The 21,196-nt window shown below is 36.8% G+C and overlaps 1 protein-coding gene across 1 annotated transcript; it reads right to left on the bottom strand.

Moving 5' to 3' along the window:
- Positions 1 to 3,208: 3,208 nt before the first annotated feature.
- Positions 3,209 to 7,814, bottom strand: nr4a2a (nuclear receptor subfamily 4, group A, member 2a). Its single transcript, XM_057336057.1, has 8 exons — positions 7,700 to 7,814; positions 7,140 to 7,246; positions 6,120 to 6,988; positions 5,748 to 5,877; positions 5,392 to 5,555; positions 4,845 to 5,047; positions 4,536 to 4,714; positions 3,209 to 4,440 (listed from the first exon to the last, which is right to left on the bottom strand). Exons 3-8 carry the CDS (start codon positions 6,984 to 6,986, stop codon positions 4,184 to 4,186), a joined length of 1,800 nt encoding a protein of 599 aa, XP_057192040.1. The 5' UTR covers positions 6,987 to 6,988; positions 7,140 to 7,246; positions 7,700 to 7,814; the 3' UTR covers positions 3,209 to 4,183.
- Positions 7,815 to 21,196: the final 13,382 nt, after the last annotated feature.

The following is a 21,196-nucleotide window of genomic DNA, read 5'->3' as shown; positions in this document are numbered from 1 at the left end:
CATAAAGCATTCTCGTTGCTTCAAAACAATTCAACTGAGCCACTATGCGTGGATGGACCAATTTAAAAATTCTTAATTTGGATGTCTTTAGTACTTTTCTGGACCTTGGCAAAAACTGACACCATGGTTTCAACGAGGAGGCCTGGAAAGCTCTCGGATGTCACCTAAATATCTTTATTTGTGCTCCGAAGACGCCAGATGTTCTCTAAACATGTTTAACGTCATGTGGGTGAGTAAAAAATCACACGAAGTTGATTTCTGGATGAACTATCCCTTTAAACCATGTGCGGATTTGCAATGTGTCCACTTGTCACAGATGACGTCATTGCGTTCGCTGGAATATGGCAATCCATATTTCAGGTAAATTTGACAAAGTAATAAATAAATAATTGTGTACCCAAAATTAAATGATTAGACATCTCTCAGATGGGGCATTAGCTAATTGTCCTATAGGCAAATGCTTCAGTTCAGGGCTGCATATATAACTCTGTCTGACCTTGCAACTTTGAGGTCTCTGTAGGAGTAACTGAAATTATCTATGAAGGGAGAATACATCGAGGACTATTTAATGACTGTGTTTTGGGGCGTCTATCCAGCCTCTCAGCACAAGTACTGGACAAATCAGTCGAGTGGGCCACTGCATTATAATTTAGTTCCTCTTAGGATTCCTGCTTTAGCACTTAAGACGAAGTACCTGCAGCCTCTGTGCTCTCCGCGTACAGATGTGTTATTTCCATCCCTCTTTCTGCGTTTGCATTATCTGCGGCGCTAAGCAGAAAGCAAAGAGCAAGAACGGAACATGCAACGGAGTCTTCGTCCCTTCTGTCAGAGTAGATGAAGCAGCAGTGAAATGCGTCTATATTTAAACACGCAGATCTGAAGGGCTACGACGTGCACGAGAATTGACTGAAAATACCTCGACATGTGTAAAGCGAGCGTGTCGTCTGTCACACGTCGTTCACTACATCGTTTCCATGTTTTTTTTTTTCTTTGTGCAGAGATTAGGACGTTGCCAACCTAAATGATTACTTCAGTCAACACGAGCGAAGCTTGTGACATGTCGAGCATCCATCTAACTGATCTGCTAAATGTCAGCAAACTGCTTTTGAGTGTAATCTTAATTTGACTTGGAATTAGTCTTTTTGCTCTGAAGATCTAATTATTCAGACAATTCTTTGCCTTGTGAGAACTTTGGGAAAGATCAGCCATGCCATGGCTGACGAGAGAGAGAGAGAGAGAGAGAGAGAGAGAGAGAGATTGTGCGCGGTCCCAGACACTGCCCCAGAGGCACCTTCATTTCCTCACTGGGAAACACGGACATAAACGACGAATGACAGAATTCTGTTAAGAACAATAAGACACAGCGAAAGTGCTTTACTTGTTGGGAAATGAAAGAAACCGATTTCAGTTCATTTCACATACATATCAGTCTATGTCCGGGAGCTGTTTGCTACATTCATTTTTTATCTCTTTCTTAATATCCAGCGACTTTAGAACTAAGGAGGGGACACGTTCATGGCTATTAAACCTAAACAAAATGTATTTGGATAATGTTGTCATGCCACACAGGACAAGTGAATACCCACGCCAGCACTGTCCTTCGGTTCGTTTCACTATTATCAGCCAGGCAGTTATGACAAACATCAGATATCAGAGCATCTCTTTGCCATTTTTTCCAGGTAGGATGAGTAATGTCTAGAAATAAAAGACTCTTCCTACTATAGAGAGATAACGTTGATTACAACACATGTTTAAACACCGTAACCTGCGCAGAGCTTTAATGTTTTACTTTTTAAGGCAAACCTTTTTTTTATTAAAACCTGTTCGTCTGTGTTTTAGTAATATATTATAAAAATCACTGTATCTGGTTATTTACTACAATGTATTTGCACATTGTATCAAACAGTAGGCTACAAGTGTTGTCCATGCAACAAGTGTCTCTAAGATAGTTTAAAGCGTTTGTGTTTTCGTTTGTTCAAATAAAAATAACACCAACAATAATACTATTAATAAAAAATAATATCATAAGAAGAAGAAGAATGTGTTTTTGGCATTGATCGGATGTTGCTGCAAACATTCCGTTGAAGATCATGTTAATACGAATATGTACTTTTTGGTAGTTAATAATAATAGTAATTATAATAATAATTTATTGTTGTTATTATTCTTATTCTTAGTAGTAGTAGTAGTAGTAGTAGTAGTAGTAATGTCCCTAGGTGGCTAAAACCAAAACAGCGAAAACGGATCCTCTCTTGCAGATAAATAACTTTGTACCCTTGCTGATAAATAACTGAAAGCAAATGTGTGATATGCACGATTTATGATTTCGATGTTTTAAACCGTTTTGGACACATTTAAGCGGTTATTATTATTATGGAAATAAAAAATAAAAATAAAATGATGTGCAATATACGTTTCTTTTCTAAAATGCAACTAAGAACGAAAGCATGGAATCAATAATCAACTCCACATCCTAAACGAAAGTTGCTAAATTTTTCTCGGTGGTTAAGATATATGTGTATAGCCTGTATTATAACATAATATAACATATACCATAATAAAGTATTAATTATCCTTATTTTTGGTGAAGTAGATATTTTAAACGTGCATATTTTTTCCTCCTTATTAATGTTTTATGAAGTTTCTAGACAGCTGATATGTTACACGCAGAAAAAAATTCTCCGTAAAAACAAAGAAAAAGGACAAATGTGAGAAAGACGCAAAAGAGTCTCGTTTACAAGCAAATATTCTTAAGACGAATCGCAAGGAAAGTATTTCCTTTGCTGTGGTACAAATGTGCAAATTGATTAAACTTTTTTAGTCGAAAATATAAATAAAGGGAAACGGACGTACACTTATCTGTTGAATTTTTACCAAATTCGTGGATTTTTTTCACAGACTTGTAGCTGACATGTCACTACATTTTATTATGTTTATTCTTATTACATGTATACAATTTTAGTATCATATATATCAAGTGAGAATTAAAAAATCAATCTGTAATCCAAATCTATTTTTTGTCGCCTTCCTCTATTTTGTGCAATTCAGGCAAATGATTTAGAATCACAACGTTTCTACGTTAATGTTTGTAATATTGGAATGATTGTAATATTTAATTAAAAACAAAACTTCTAACATTGTCCCTATAGTCAAAAAATGTGTTAAATGTCAATTGAACGGAAAGAGACAGCTACTGCATTAAAACAGTTTAAAAGTTTTATTTGTAAACATTAAATATCCTTTCTTTTGGAATTTGATTCGGAATCAGAACCAAACATGTTGCCGTTAATTTAATTAAACCATAGAAAAGGGCAGTGATGTTCTTCACACACCTACAGGAATAGGAGATGACGGTAAATTAAATCATATGAGACATTAAACAAGACGATGATGCGTCAGAAATTTCCACTGCACCATGGTTTACGGCAAAGCTCAAATAAATAAACGTTTATATTAAACAGCAGCAATACATACAACACATACAAAGAAGGAATGTCTGACAAAATTACAAACACTAAGTGTCCCTTTTACCTGTACAGATGATATAAGCATTTTCTTCACATGTGCCATATTCGAAAATTGCCCCGATACTACGAATCTTTATAAAATCTAACAGACTACATAGTGTCCGGAATATAGTGTGTGTATAGAGACAATAGTCCTCTACAACATGCGCGTCCTTTTCAACCTGACAGAAATACACAGGCACAATTTATAAAAGAAAAAATGTCTCTGTACAACTTTATACATCATATAAATGACATAAATCTATTGTATAGGTATATAGAAATGGCGTATATAATACACTACTCTGTGAGTTGTCCATGAACAAAAATGTTTGCAGTTAACAATGATTATCAGCAAATGCGGGATTTTGTCATAGTCTAAAACCAGGCAAACAAACTTTTCTCATTATATAAATTAATTTGTCTTCATTACAATTAAATCACTTGCTTATTTTTATTTCAATTTTTAGTTTTGTCTTTTTGGATCTGGCTTCATGGGATAAAGGGAGAAAAGAACTTGATGGCAATGTTTTCCCGGTGTTTTTCAAGTTTGAAATCCGTTTTCAAAAAGCGAGCATCATTTAGCAATGGTGGGTATGAAAAAGAAAGAAAACAACGGACCGCTTTAAAGAGAGTCTATGGAAGTTCATTGAGGTCGTTAGAAATGGTTTCTGGGCTTAAAATGGCAGTGTGTCAAGAAAGAGTTTGTCGATTATTGCTGGCGGTGGGACCAGATCTTCTAGCTTTAGGTAGAAGATGCGCTGCAGACCCTGCGTGCACAGAGTGCGAAGTTCAGGCAGTTTTCCCAAAAGTTTGGACAGATAGTTCGGTCGATTCAAGCCGCCGCCGTTAAAGGACACTTGATCTTTCAGACAGTTTACTATCTTGTTTTGAAGTTCCTCCACTCTCTTCGGTTCTTTAAGCCCGTGTCTCTCTGGAAAAAGATAAATCAATTATTTTTTTATTTTTTATTATTACTACATATAAAGAGTTTAACGGTCTCGATAAAATGTCTAGAATGTGTCTTACCTGTGACCATAGCTAGGGCGGCGATGCATGAAAAAGCAGATATATCTAAACTCATGCTTTGAAGATTAGACGAAAACTCCACTATAGAGTCAATCCATTCACCAAATCCTCGGACACACTGCAGCCTGTGCAGCACCACGCCATTACAGAAGATGAGTTTGCCTTCTATCGGGTTGGACCTGAAATGAACACAAAGTGCTCATTAATTACTGCGCACATTAAACAAGGATTTAAGCGGTCCCTAATTATTGCGGAGCCAATAAAAACCGAAAAAGCGACCCCTTCTCTCCAGAGGCCCTTGTACTGTACCTGTAAGCCAGACGCAATACAAAGAGCTCCAGGAAAGCGGACTCGAACAGAAGGTCCTGGTCGGGTTTGGTCAAGTCGGTGAACCCGGGGATCTTCTCTGCCCATCCGCGGATGATCTCCATGGATCCGGTAAGGAGGTCGTAGAACTGCTGGATGTGCTGCGTGTCGTCTCCGCTCAGCTGGTAGTCCGGGTTGGCTTGGAACTGGAATTTAATTTAAACAAGACTTAATGAGCTCCCTTAAAATATATAACCCGTGAAATTGCCAAGCCCATCTCTAGAAGGGGGAGAGCTTTCTTCCCCCTCTTTAATTTAACTTCTGACTGTATTTTATTGGGTTCTCTCATCCAAAAGCAATTTAGAGAATAAAATATGCCACCCTTAAAGTGTTGAAAGTTTATAATGAAACACTGTATGATATTAAATTACTAATATTGGTTATGTCAGATTCGCTCTCGGTGCACATCAAAAATCGAATCCCCATTTTGACCGAATCCTTCGTTTTAAAATGATCAATGAAATAAAAAAAGAAGTGTCGTGTAACTCACTCTAGTATAGTCGAGGTTGCTCATGGAAGGGTTGGAGTCCACATGAGCCCTGACCAGAGCGCTTATCAAACTGACGGGTGGAGAGGGTGGAGAAGACTCTTGCGGACTTTTAGGTTTGGAGGGTAAACGGCCTCTGCGACCCTTTAAACTGGCGGTCCTAACAACTGTAAAAACACAAGCATGTTAATATTATTGACGGTTATGCTCGTCACATGTATTTACAATATACAGTAATAACTGACAATATTTGTTTGCAGTTGCGCACTTTTTGCGCTTTATGAACATGCATCATGAACAGCTTAAAAGCAGCTTCAAAAGTTTTGTGATTTAAAAGAAGTAAGGAATTATCAGTATACCTTCTTTTACCATCCCGACTACCAGGCACTTCTGAAACCGACAGTACTGACATCTGTTTCTCCGACGTTTATCCACAGGACAGTTTTTATTGGCCAAGCAAACATATTTGGCGTTCTTCTGTACTGTGCGCTGAATCAAGATAACATACACCGTTCAGCTGCAAGTGCTTTATTAAGCATGCATTTAGATTATCAACTAAACGTCTGTCAGTCTGAAAAGATATTGGTGTATCAAGCGAACAAATTAATAATAACAATAATAATACACAGATCTCAAAGATGAAGCCGGAAAGTGCACCATTACACATTTTTTCACACCTTTAAATAGCGTCGAAAAACACACATTGAAAAAAGTAATGTTAATAATAATACCTTGAAGAACCCTTTGCACCCTTCGCAAGTTCGGACTCCATAGTGCTGACAGGCTGCGTTGTCCCCACACACCGCGCACAAACCCTCGGTGGACGGTGATCCTCTGGACGGGGGTGAAGGCACCTGACTGTCCATCAGCTGATGCCCGTGACTGAGCTGAAGAGAATGCGTGAAAGCGATGCCCGCTTGTTTCCTGATGGCACTGGGCATAGCAAAACTCTGACTGTCTAAGGCTCGGTGCGCTCCAGGACTGTCGTGGCCCATGGACACATGGAGAGGCCCGTCAAAGCGCATCTGACAGCTGGATACAGGTGTACCGGGAGGAGACTGCTTGAAGGAGAAGAGAGACAACCTGGACACGGGGTTCTTGCGCTGCTCTATCATGTGCGATGCCATGTAATTCTGATGGAAACTGTGCAGTGAGCTCGGATCTTCCCACATGTGATTGGGCTGAACCTGGAAGTTCGGTGTTCCCGGAGCGTGAGGTGAGGACGGTTTGAAGTACATGGGCCCGGAGTGCGCCATTATCTCCTCTGACTGCGGGCCCAGGTGGCTTTGCTGGTGGTAGCTGTGCATCTGAACCTCCTCCACCTTGATGGAGGACTGTTCTGCAGAATGGGGCACCTGATAAAGACAGGGCGGCTTCACGTCGTAACTAGTGTTGTAGTTGTCCATAAATGTGCTAAAGCTGGGCAGGGAGGTTGTGGCAGCGGTGATTTCGGTATTGGTTAGGTCCATACTGAACTTTACAAACTCTGGCGTAAGAAAATCGCAGCTATATTCTCCGCTGGTGTGGTAACTGTAGCTCTGAGACGCAGGACTGGCGCCCTGTGGGGATGAGCCATACTGAGCCTGGACGCAGGGCATGGCTGCAAACAACACACCGATCAACAAAACAGAAAAAGGATTATAGTAATGTCGTTTTATATAGGCTATTATATTTATGCACATAAACTTTTTTTTTTACAAAATAATTAAATATAATAAACGATAAAAAAAAGGTTTGGTCAAGTAGCCTACCTTCAGTCGGGGGACTGTTCCACAGAAGATCACGGTAAAGATGACAATATCAGAGGAAATTTAATACCGGGGGTTCGAGACAAACAAGTCAGCTCTGGATTCTCCCTCTAATAAAACACATAACGTTCACTTGACAGCATCATATTATATTAGCTTCTTTAAACAATGTTTAACTATTCTAACTTTCATCATTCAAGATTTCTTGCGTCTCAAAGCTGCTTCCATTGACAGCTGCAACACGTGTGATTTTAGTATTTTGCGAAAGTTTAGGTTTAGCGCGCGGTGTTTTATGATTCTTTTCTTTTTTTTAGTTTAGGCTGCTTTCCACGCAAGAGTTTAACACGCACATTAGCGTGAGGTGTTTTCTGTTCTTAGACGAGGACCAAATAAACGCGCACAATTCAACTGCAATAAACACACATCATTTCTATAAAATAAAATAAAATGTTTTATTTTATTTTATTTTATTTTAAAAAAATGTAATGCCACATGACAATATACACTGCTTTTTAAGTATGTTAATGACAGCAAAAAAAAAAGGAATTAAGACGATTACATACCTTAATTGACCATCAGTAAAGTTGTATTGTATCCATACACTTGTCATGTAGCCTGCAATGTGTGGGTGGGTATATGTCCAATACAGCAGTACAGCGTGTTGTCCGCAGATCTCTGTGCTCAACACTGGCATATAGAGCTCAGTGTTCCAATGTGTCTTTGTTTATGTGAGACCCACGTGTCTGTGTTCAGAACGTCATCTGCGTCATCAGTGACGAGCACCAATAAGCTTTGAGACTTTTCTGCCTGCCTGAGCGCTGACTGACAGCCACTGCATGACTATGATTTTACAGTGATCTTCTAAAGTATATAATCCCCATATATAATCTCATAATCATATAGCAAATTACATCTGTTTTGTGTATATTATTACATTTATATTACATTAAGTATTAGATCGTTTGCAGTTTGTACATTGAGTAACATCTTAAGAGATCTTTAAGATATACATGCATAACATAAAAAACACTAATGTGATCAATAAAAATGGTAAATCAATAGACCACAAAAACCAAGCACAATTGCTATTACTATAATGCAGTAAAATAATAAATTAAGCAATACAACTATGTCTCAAGGACTGTGAGTTTACTTTAACTATAGACATTTTAGCTCTGTTGTTGACCGAACTCAACACTTTCAAGCAAGGGCTGTTTAATTATTCATATACAGTACAGGTGTTCTTTGTCATGGGTGAACAACTTTTGAAACCCTTTAACCTATTTGTATATGAGACTGTATATCCATTTCTCAGGAGACTGTGGAGGAGGGGTCAGTAACAGAGAAGGGTTTCCAAGGTTGTACCAATTTACAGAAGAAAGGAAGACAGGGAATGTGACAGGAACTGGCCAAAAAGAACTGTGACGTAGAAGACAACTGCATCTCATACCGACCTCATGCTGAGGTTTAGAAATAGAGCCCACTTCCCCTCCATGTCCTCTGCTCTTGTTTTTAAATGGCTGGTACTCGAGTCTTACTCCACCATGGGAATGCCCTCCAAGTTCTGCATCTGTACGTGAATGCATGAATTGATATCACGGTAATCGCTATGTATGTAAAATATTCAAAAACCTTTCATTCCTTCATTCCAGCAACAAAGATCTCATCTATATAGATACAAAATTAAGTTCCCTGTAATTGTTACAGTACTGCTTGTCTTTATGGATGTTGGTTGTGTAATAAATGAACAATGGTGTTCTTCAATGGGGAAACAGTCTCCTCTAGAGGACACTGTTGTTCACCACCCACTGGACAACAAATTTTGATTATATTTCGTATGTTGTTATAATGCAAAGCAATTACTGTGTGGTTCAGCCTAACAGACTAGATGTCAATAAGCCACACACATTTACTCAACCATTCATGAGTTGATAGTTGAGCCAAGCAGATCTCATCGAAACATTGATACATATAATACTTCTACTCATGTTCCACATCAGTGGCTCGCACGGGTGGGGGGATTGCCAGGGGGGGCTCAAGCCCTTTCCCCTTTTGTCAGAATGAATATGTGCCCTTCTGGTCATACTAAAAATCCTGATTCGCTTAATAGGACTAGGTGTTATAATCCCACTATTTATACTTAATTTTTATATTAATTTTATAACCCAAAAACCTTACCCTAAACCTAATAAAACATGTTATTACCAGAAAACCTCAATATAATAAAATACGTTATTAAAAATACGTTAATAAATAAAGTTTGTCTTCAGCAAGTTTGTTTTCCGTTAAAAGAATAACTTTAGTTACGACTCAATGCGCAAATGGTAGAGCAACAAAACGAGTATGACGTGAAATCTGCAGACCAGACAAAACGCAGTGGAAAGAGACTGGATCCAGTGTCGACCAATCACAATGGAATGGGAGGAGACTGGATCTGGATCCAACCTTGCCCCCCGGACGTCGCATTCTGCAGTGAGGAGCTACTGAAACGATCAGCTATGTCTTCAACACCTTATAGGGTTTACTGAGCTATGTAATTTATTACATCCACAATATGGGGAAATTACAATCAATTAAGGAGTAATTGACAATTGGCTCATTTAATTACTTAATATGTCTTTCTATCTGTCTCTCTGTCTGTCTCTCTGTGCGTGTGTATAATTTAATCACTACTCATGAGAAGGCAGAGGCTGTAACTCAAGAGCAATCAAATTGGACTACATTTATGTTCACATTGAAGGCAAATGCTTGAATGTGTGCACATTTTAGATAAAAAGACAGGGAAGAGAGGTAATCATGTTTATATACAATATAAAGAGACATGCAGATCCACAGGCCACCTGATAGGTGATATACTTTCTTTTCTGATACAACTACAAAAACCGAGGCAGGGTGTATTGTGTCTGACAGGAGCTGTCCATTCAGAACCCTTTTCTGTTGAATTAAGTGCAGCACCATGTGTTTTTGTGTTGCTTTAATATACTCTAATACTGTATGTCAGTGTAAAGAAATCAAAGCGTTTAAGTGTTGGGTTTACAACTGCAGGGTTTCTTAAGGTGAAAAAGCCATAACTGCAGTCAGGGTAACATCATTTTCATCTAGCTCAGTGGCGCTAACAATGCAAAGGTTATGGGTTTAGCTCCCTGGGTATGCACATACTCATAAAATGGTTTGAATGCAGTTTGCAAGTCACTTTGGATTAATTTCACTTGAATGCTCTTTTAAAAGTGTACAACGTCCTGGAATACAAAATGAGTTTTTTACCAAATGTATATCTTTTGATTGGCTAGTTATGCAACATTCCCATGTCTGTTATTCCCCAAAAGTTTTGAGTTATGCTCAAAACTAATAACACAGGGTCATCCGGGTGCTGCAAATAATCTTGACCATTGCAGTTTAATATTACACATAAATTAAAAATAAATATGTCTAATTAATAACATATATTAGATTATGGGCCAGATTAACTAACAGCTCCCGCCTATGCAAACATCTCTTTTGGCATTTAAAAACTGTCCGGATTTACTAAAGACATGCAGTGACAATTAGCGCTGAAACGGCGTGAACAGGGTTTGACTTTATTGCATGAGCATTGGTAGGAGTTCCCCTTTCAGAAGCAAACTTTATGGGAGGAGGGTGTTAAAATAAATCCTGTAATGCAATTTACAAAGGTTTGCGTGTGAGATTACTGGTATTTGCTCCATTACGTCTGTCTGCTGGTCCTAGAGGGCGTTCATGCTTAAAGGGACAGTTCACCCAAAAATGAAAATTCTGTCATCATTTACTCACCCTCAGATCAATGTATTTGTTCTGCTTAACATAAATGAAAATATTTGGAAGAATGTCACCAACATATCTTATCCCCCGTTGACTCCCATAGTATTTATTTTCCCTACTATGGCAGTACATGGGGGATGAGATATGTTTGGTTACTGACATTCTTCCAAATTTCTTCCTTTGTACTGAGCAGAACAAAGACGTTTATACAAGTTTGGAACAACTTGAGGGTGAGTAAATGCTATCAGAATACTCATCTTTAGGTGAACTTTCACTTTAAGAAGTGACAGTTCGTTGTAATAAGGTGCTTGTAAAAACGACCTATAGGGTGTTTTTTTGGTGGACAGTCTTAAAAAGAACTGCAAAGGCTACTAATGTACCAACTTTCCACCTTTCCATATTCCATATGAGTGCCTCTTTACACCTAAAAAGTGCATATTGGTACCTGAAAGGTAAATATTGGTACCAAATGTATACATATGGTACATATTAAGACCTTTTTAAAGGGTACCGTCCCATGGCGGCGTAGTGTAGACAAGCCAGATAGACTATTCAGAGGCTATTTAGATAAGGATCCTGTGTGTCCAGATACCTCAATATGAGATTAAACTGTATTAATCTGGTGTCAGTGGCCAACAGATGACTTTATGATTTTGAAACCTCTCTACACATTTGATGCGATGCAGCATGATTTAGAGATGAAATCCATCACATTTTATGCAGGTTCAAGAAGGTCAGATGTTGTTGATTGCATAATTTAATTTCCCTGTAGATTTATATAAAAAAATCGTACCCCTTCCATATTTCCTGCAGTGTTAAAGCACTGCTTTCGCTCTAGGCACTGGTCTATGTCTTTCCTCCAATTTAAGATTTCTTCTTTTCAGGGCTAAATGTCTACTTAATATGCTTTAATGTGAGTTCTGTGGAACAAGGGAGCACTCCATCACTTTAATACACTTATATAACACACGTTTAACTATTTAACCCTAATGAAACAGATTGTCTTGCAGCTGGATGGCTCCTCTGTGCAGTGATGAAGGTCCCTTCTCTTCTACCTCAGTAAAATGTAAAATAAGACCTATCACTGTGAGGAGCATGAATATCAGTCAGGGTTGAATATTTATGAATCAGTGTCATGACGTGCCTTGTAATTGGCAGAAACATTAGTAATGACTCTTTCAGCATATCGTGAGTTCCTGCATATTCATGCCATTGGGCAATATATCCCAGTTTCTTCCCTTCTTTTCTTCCTCTTGTGTGAAAATGAATTCTGAAGCAGCAGGTGGGCTAAATCAATTGCGACAAATTGTGCTCCATTGAAGAAAAATATATATGCAAAATAATAATGATAAACCACTGCTGTTTCTGGTTACTCTAATTAATTGGTGTCTATAGCTGCAAAGTCATTACATAACTTGTTCTATTAGACATTTAGTTAATCATATAATGTTTCCCACTATTGTTGACAAATCATTTAGTTTTTCACTGTAATGCTTGAAATTCACCTCCTATGACTCTCATATGCTCCTCTTTTTTGGGTATAGTTAATTGCAGATTTGTAGCTGATGTTTTTATTGTCGTAATATATGAGCTATGTTCCGATTCACAGGTCTTTATAAGTTCAAGTGTATTTATGTAAAAATATACATATCTATATATTTAAAAATGTTACATTTGTCATATTCAAATCTTTACTTTTTGTGTTTATAAACATAAACATAGATGTGATTGGTAAACTGTTTGTCAATGATTATGTAATCATGTACAGTATGTTAGCAACATTTAACAATAGCATATCTGTATATCTTTATGCTCACACTCATACCGAATATACTGTAATGTGCTTTTCTGTAGGGAATATGTGATGGTATGAGGGCATCCAAGCATGTCTGAATTTGAGGTTTGATTCACGTCCTGTCCTATCCTTTTTTTTTAAAAAGGGTAAACAGTGCAATATACCGCACAATGTTGTATCTGCCTATAATATTTCACAATCTTTAAATAAACATTATAGTCACTAAATATGAGCAACTAATGGCTATCTTTCCCCATAAACATCTCTCACTTGGCAAAATCAGTTCGAGCTACTTTACTTTGAATTAAGTTGCTGATTGCTTCATTTAAAAAATGAGACAAAAAATATCACATTTTTTTTGTCAAAGTAATAATAAATGTTTAATTCTCTCAACTGCAGATGGCCCATTCGAAATTTTGAAAAAAAAATGAAAATATGAAGTAAAAAACGAGCATGCTGTACATAAAAACTTATTCTCTTATACATCTCAGGGCTACATCTCAGGACATTTGCAAACACATTATAGTTTTATCTTTACTTTGTCGCAGAATGGACAGTAACATAGTTGACATTTTTTTACATTTTGGGCCAATACTCAACACGTATGCCAATAATTGGTGAACAAGGTTATTTTAGTTTACTAAAATCAAAGCTTTAAAAATGTTTCTGTTTATTGAAAACCAATAAAATATTGGCCTAAAAATTATTGGAAAAACCTAAACTAGGTAAACAGTTGAAATAAGTTTAAGGCTCTAAAACTATAATAATAAGCAATTAAATTATATAAAATAATACAATGACAAAGCAAATAACAAAAAAACGAAAAATGTAACTAAAATTAACATAAAAATCTAAAAATAAAAGTTAATTTCAAAAATATTTATAAAACTAAATAAAATCTAAACCATTATAACTGCTGAACACATGGTGTTTAGAAATCCATTTTTATACACAAAACATAATTTTTTAAAATGTTTTTTAAAATTTGAAACAATCCTATTATTAATCTACTCTGGACACAGGTTTGCTATTTTAACCAATATTTGGGAAAAGAAAGAGGACATACTTTAGTCTTTCATTTACATGCTTCTCACACTATGCACTGTGCAAACTATATGTGATGGGACAATCCATTCCATCGTTAGTGGGTTGACAGTGGTTTCTCGGACACACATAAAATAATGTATATGAAAACGTTTTGAAAAACACAACCAAATGCAACCCAGGCTCATTAGAAATACGTGTGTCTGTCTACATTTCTGCATAGCCCAAAATACGTAGATTACATTGCTGCATTTTCAGTTAGAATGTCCAATAGAGGCGCGAAAAAAAGCTTTTTCAACGTGTAGTGGTGTGTTTGGGGAAAGGTCATTTTTACTTTAAAAATAAGCTTTGATGAGTTATATTGATGACTATATATTAAAAATGCATCCCATTGACATTAGTGTACCTGCAATTAATAACCCAAATTTAGTTTAGAATTGAAGTTTGAGAGCAAAGCTGTAAAGTTTAGCACAGTACTCATGATTTATGGTACTCATGATGTAAACTGTAAAATCATGTAAAATGTTCTGTAAATTTTTGTTTGTTTGTTTGTTTGTTTGTTTTCGTTTTTTGAAGAGCACTGAATTGTTACAAACAAAAAACACACATCTTGTTTTAGTAAGCAATATTGTACGCATGCCATTTGGATATTCGTGATTAATCATGCTGGACACTCATTAGGAGTGGGGGAAGTAAATAAATTAGCATGTGATTGATCATTCTATATTTCTTTCTGCTGTCACCCTTTTTCCTCTGTCCTTCTGCTGAAAATGCATGATTTGTCTTATTTTGAATCCATATTATAGAAAATGAAGACTTGCATAGTAATGAAACACATTTATAAATGCACAGTGTCCCCTGAAGTCATGTTACAGTCATGTAGTGAAATAAATAGCTAGTCTGTATGTGTTGGAACAGGTGAGAATGGCCTCTGTCCCGCATGAAGCCTTCTGCAACATTCAAGAATATGAGGTTTTCATGAATGAGGGTGGAGCCAGTGGGTGAGAATGTTGTGGTAATATCTTATAGATAGCCTACATGTCTTTATAGATGTGTTGTCTAATATTTTGGTCAAGCTTCCTTAAATTCTTCTTAAAGCTGTTTCCATTTTTAATCCAGACACCATTGCAACATGCATGTATTTTTAATTTGTCTTAAATATTTAGAGTGGAGATGTCAATTGTACAAAGTTGGACATCACCAGTACTGTGATGGACAGCTTTTAGTCCATCCAGGCATGGCAATTTAGAAAATGTGCCTTCAGCATCGTTGTTGCCTAATCACTAATGCGCTTTTAATCTGCCTGGTGCCTTTGTTAACTTATTTTCCAGATAAACTGATAAAAAAATGTACGTTACACAGAATTTTAGTGTGTACAAAAACTTGGCGTGTCTACATTTTTCTTCAAATTCTTAAAGAAAATGATGAATATTCGTTTTCACATAGACGCTATGAAGCAAACGCAGGCAAAGCTCCGCAATTTCTGTGTCACTGAGCCGCCTGATGATTTTCCTTATGAATCCTATTTGCTTCCACTTAGGTTTTGAGAGGAGGATTTTGAGCGGCACTCTGTTTTGTGAATGTCCCACTTGCATCTGTACATGGATGTACTTTCTGCTCAGATGTTGCGTAACGCTGCAGCTCATTGTGTGCTTGCAGGGCTTCATGCGCAGGCTAAGCCACTAAGTGGCTTCAGCCGTCTCCTCAGGAGGCCCGAGCATTGCAAGTGCTGGACTTAGAAGGATTTTCATCGTCCAGAAAGCAACAGCGCATGTATAAAGCCTGATTGCAGTGTTTGAAATATGGCTCTCCGACACTCCCAAATGAGACTTCCTGTGATCGCCTCTTCTGTTACTCAATAAATCAATTATCTATGCTGGAGTGCAAGGTTTCTTTAATCTGTTTTTTTTTTCTGAATTCTCCTTTTTTATTGTCAGAGAGAGAGAGAGAGAGAGAGAGAGAGAGAGATTTTGAAACTGCGCTTATCCTTCTTCTAATCCACATTTATTTATTTTTTCTTCTTTTGGACATTTTTGGATTTGCAGCCTCTAATCTTCTTCAAAAGCTTTACTGGCATTTATGTACAACATAGAGTTTACAACTTTTCACTCACTCACCTTCAAATACACCTCCAAACTACATTTTAACATTCATTAGCACTGTTCAGACAAGGCGAGTTTTCTAAATAATCTATTAGTTATAATAATTAACATTATAGTGATACAAGTGTCTAGTTTTGTGGTATGAAAATTAGGATATGCTGTAATCATAAACGTACTTTATTAGAATATAGCAAATTAATAAAACATCTTAAGAAATGATCCCTAACCCTAAACACGCACACACACGCACACACGCATGTTGGATTTCCATGTTTTATGGGGACATTCCATAGACGCAATGTTTTTTATACCATACAAACTGTATATCATATTCCCTACCCCTAACCCTAACAATCACACACAACTGTCTGCTCTTTTAGATTTTCAAAAAAGTTAATTCTGTATGATTTATAAGCTTGTTTCCTCATGGGGACAAAAAATGTCCCCACAAGGGCTGGAATTTTGGATATTGCCATCTTTGTGGGGACATTTTGTCCCCATACCGTAGGGTTTACCCTTTCCACACACACACACACACACACACATGCTGCATCCTATGCCATTGAGATCAATGGGAATGTTATGGATGGCTCTCTTTGGGTATTATGGACCACACTCCCATACTCACTCCCACTCAATTGGGCTTTTGAAATACTCTAAATAAAGCTAGAGTCTTAAACTTTATTATTTCAACATTTAGAGCTTTTTAACAGTCACGTGTGCACTCATAAATATTAACGCATCCCGTTTCTCATGGAGATATGAATGTCCTCTCATATTCCCCAACCATCTCCAGATTTCCTTTAAAGCACATTACAGTGTGAGAATAGCTGCATGTGAAAATGATATGCAATATATTCTAAACATTTTGTGGTTGGTGAGAATAAGTAGCCGAATATCAAGTCTACATTGATCTGGGGCTGGTTCCCTTACTCTCTATGGCATTGTCAAAGCAGAGCGATTTCTCACCCGGGACCGGTAGCGCAAACACTACAGTTATTCACGGCGGGGTCCGATATCTACAGAAAGCCATCATGAAATTAGATTAGGAACAGGTAAATGCTTCATTTTTTACCTCTCTGTTGACACTCATCTGCTAAATTCCTGGTCCTTCTGGTCATATTGCGTTATTTTCCCTCGCATCATTTTTCATTCAGAAGAGGCCTTGACATGTTCGTGTTGAATCAGTGGTCGGTTTTTTTGCACTGATTTTATTTTTTCACCAAGTTATTTTAAAAAAGTGTCAAAATAATTTAGCTGCAAATATGTAAAGAGAGTGACCCTGTCATTACCAAGAAGGGATTAATAAAGTGAAATCATATCAAAGTAATGGGGGTGGGTTTTAAACATTCAGGACTTCTTTTGTCCTCGCATTGTTAGGCAGTCAGCTGGGTTCAAACCAAAATGTCATCATTTTCAGGTACATCTGAAACGACCTGAGGAATCTCATTATTTTAGGACTGTGTTTTATTTTCCTATCTGTTTGAACATACTGGGGTCTCTGAGGTGAATCAGAGAGGGGTCCAATTAGCGAGACTGCAGACAGTGGGACTGCATACTCAGCAGATAGTGGGGGAAGAAATACAGGAGATGAGCACCAGCCATATTAGGAAAATATGACCAGAAATATTCATATGTTTGGCAAATTTTTCACTGAAATTGCAGTAGGGGAACAGCATGGCTAGGCCAGGATAACGGCTCAAACTGTCCTGATCACAGAGTGTGCTGTAAATACAGAAGCATGGATCAGTCGCTCAGATAAAAAGAACAGTTAGTGCATATGCTAGCTATGACAAAATAAGTCATAGTGCTCAACTTTGCAATGTTCCACTGCTGAGTCCTCTTTTTATTTTTGCACGATTTCCAATTCTTATTCTTATGCATATATTATGCATACAAATGTTAAACAAACATAAAATAAAATTACTAGCCCTAAAATTATATGAAATAGAGAAAAGTAAAGAAAATCAAATGCATACACACACAACAACAAATACATTGGCCCTTTGTATATTCACGTTCACACACACACACATATATATATATATATATATATATATATATATATATATACATTATATACTATATTAAAAGATTGAATGCTAAAGATTAAACCAAGTATGCTTGCATGATTAAAAAAATGTAATACAGTGTATGTAGTATGTCTTTTTGAAAGATATTTCGAGCAAAGACAGTGCAGCTCTTTTCTTTTGAACGATCAAAAGAAAGTTTGAATGATCTGATTTTGTAATATACAGTTTTTTGGTCAATTTATGCAATAAATACCCGTGACTGTATTTTCACTCATGTGTTGCATTTGTATGGTTGAGAAGTGTTCAGGTTTAGGTGGGGTTTTAAAAATATCTTTAAAACCGCCAAAATTGATAACATTATTGATAACAAATACGAAGAATTAAGTGCAGAAAAAGTTAACAATCTAAAGCAAAGGAATACCCGGCACGTCAATACATGCAGCTATAGTACGTAATACGCTGCTGGCACTAGAGGGCGCTCAACCTTAAGACGGAACTGGTGGTCGTAATAAGGTGATTTTACAAGTAACCTATAGGTTCGTTGTTTAGAGGAGAGTCTCGATAAAAGACATGTATTGACTAAAATGCACTGCAAGTTGCTTTGGATAAAAATAAATGCAAATAATTACACTTGTATGTTAGCAACTGTATATCCACTTTACTGTATCCGCGGGATCTGTTCTTTAAAAATTTTCCAAACCTGCTTGAACCCCGATAATTGCAGCTTGCAGCAATATTTATTTTGTCAATACATCTTATTTTATTACAATTGTGTCAATCTTGTGTTGATAACAGAATCTTTCAAAATCCTTCAGGTAACCAGGTGATTTCTTCCTTCCAATTCACATATTTTTTCTCATTGTCAGTTTCATTTGGATCATTTTATAATGTTAAGATAAAAATCCTTAGCTGGTGCCCTAACGTAAGAGGAGAAAGAGGTCATCTGAAACACAAAGATACACACACACACTTGAGGTGACATATGGAACTCACAACATCTCTAGTGTCCTGTGTGCGGCATATTACACAACAGGTGCCCGCGTGAAGATCACTAAAGATGTTCAGTAGTATGCATTACTTGACACAGCAAACAATTTTACATGGACGTCTTTAATGATCTTTTAACAGTTTTACAGTTTGGTTAATTGCCTAATTTGACTCCTTTCTATATAATGTTATGGCTTGGTTAACTTTTATGAACCGCATTCATGTTATGTCTTGCATACACTAGCGTTAGGTTATTTTTCCAGAAGAAAACTGGCTCTCCAGGTTGAACCTGGCTTTTCCCAAGGTCCTTTTTCACCCAATTTTTTCTGGCTTTGTGATGAAATATATTATTTCTAAAGCTGCTTTAAATACACTGAATTGAATAGGTTTAATAAAGCAGAAAGAAAGATGTCTGGAGGTGCAGGACAAGCGTTTGTAGAGTGGCGTTTCCTTCTGCCTGATTTGTCATTGCATAGATGTCTCTCTCTCTTTCCTTTCGAAAGTATTAGTGTGATTTGTGCCATTTTGTATTATGAGTTTTAATTGCATGTGACATTTCCATCCTCTCCTCTGGTATTTAAAGCAGCATTCAGGTGTGCTTCATCATTGAGATGAGACACAACTTCACATCTGCACTCACACCCTCTACTCCACAATCCATACCTTTTTGTCAATCTCAAATAGTTTGCCATATATGATATGCAACACCCAAACCACACCTCATCACAGCTAAAGAACAGCTAAGAACCTTACATGACAGAATGTCTGTGGTCCATTGATCCTGATCTCCATCTGTTTGATTGTCTGACTGATACTGCTAAGGAAGGTCATCATCAGGTAGGTATTAATGGGTGCTTTTTCAACAATACGATTTTTTCTCACTAGTGTATTTGTCTACAAACTATTTCCAGTAGTATGTATACTGTACATCCATCACATGACAAATGATACATTTACAGTACAACATTGTTGAAATGAGATGACTGACATATTAAATGATACAGTACTGCAATTCTGTCAATAATTTTTTGGACTCCCTCAATAAGGCCTTTAAAAAGTTAAAGGGTAAAGGTCTTTGCACATATAGTCCGAAATTTTCGTATGCGTTTTTTCGTATTAGGCTCTCGTTTGTACGGTGTCTCTGAATTGTTAAAAAAGGCCACTCAAAATGCTTGACGGATGAGAAAAACGCAGAAAATCGAACCCGGTCCGAATTTTTTTATGGATGAAAATATCGGAGGCAGTGTGTAAATGTGATTGACACAACGTGAGGTCATATTTATTTTTTAACGTGCAGAAATTTCGGACGCAAATTTCGGACTCAATGTGCAATGGGCTTAACTCCGGCCAAAAATGAAAATTCTGCCATTAATTACTCACTCTCAAGTAGTTTAACATCTGTTTGACCTCCATTTTTCCCCAAAATTATAAGTGACTCAAACTCGCACTGCTTTTAGATCAAGCAGCATTTCCTACTGATCTCAGAGCCGTGCTTCACGGACAAACAGCAGTTTGAAACATAATCGCAGACTTTTCAATAATATAAAAAAATGATTTAGTTTTTTAGATTTTTAGTTTGAGTACAAATTATTGAGTGAATCCAACTCCAACTCCAAATTTAGTTTACTTATTTATTTTGTGTTGATACACAACAATTGAGTAAATGTAGTGTAATATTTTACAGTGTTAATATTTTTCTCAATCCAGAACCCGTTATGCTCAGATGTTGTCACAAATCAGAGAGAGGGAAACACTAAAAAATAAATACCACATAATGAATAATAAGAACAAAATTGCATTGCATTTACATCCCAAAGAATAAAGATTTTGTTTACTGTAATAATAAAAACAATGACGGCAAGTAGAATAAAAATGTATTCTTTTTATTCTAATAACACCACGACTACAATAACGATACACTATTTAGATACATAAACGCTTATACAATCAGATCACGGTCAATTCTTGTTTTTAAGTCCACATGAAATCAAAGTAAAAAAATGTCCTTGTAGTAAAAATACCCATGAACTGGCATGCTCCAAAATACTGACAATATTCGCCTTTAGAAGATTTTAGCATTAAGAACACCCCAAAATAGCTGGAATATTCATGAAATAATTCTACACTACAGTTTCTTGTCGAATTTTGACAAAAATAAATGCTGTAGAATCTGAAGAGTCCCGCCACCTACACTCTAAAAAAAAGCCGTAAAAATAGGGCACAATATACTGTATTAATATGAAGGAATTTTCCGTGTTCATTTTTACAGTTGTTTTACCTGTATTTTACATTTTGCACTGCATTCATTTGCATTTTAGCATT

This window comes from Triplophysa rosa, linkage group LG6 (assembly GCF_024868665.1).
Source record: "Triplophysa rosa linkage group LG6, Trosa_1v2, whole genome shotgun sequence".
Classification (NCBI taxonomy): Eukaryota; Metazoa; Chordata; class Actinopteri; order Cypriniformes; family Nemacheilidae; genus Triplophysa; species Triplophysa rosa.
This window is presented reverse-complemented; position numbering and strand designations above follow the sequence as displayed.

Excerpts from the sequence above, each read along its gene's own strand:
- nr4a2a (XM_057336057.1), bottom strand. The coding sequence starts at position 6,986 with ATGCCCTGCGTCCAGGCTCAGTATGGCTCATCCCCACAGGGCGCCAGT. Across the intron at positions 5,878-6,119 it reads GGTGCAAAGGGTTCTTCAAG|CGCACAGTACAGAAGAACGC; the intron begins GTATTATTATTA and ends ATCTTGATTCAG. Across the intron at positions 5,048-5,391 it reads GCAACCTCGACTATACTAGA|TTCCAAGCCAACCCGGACTA; the intron begins GTGAGTTACACG and ends ATTAAATTCCAG.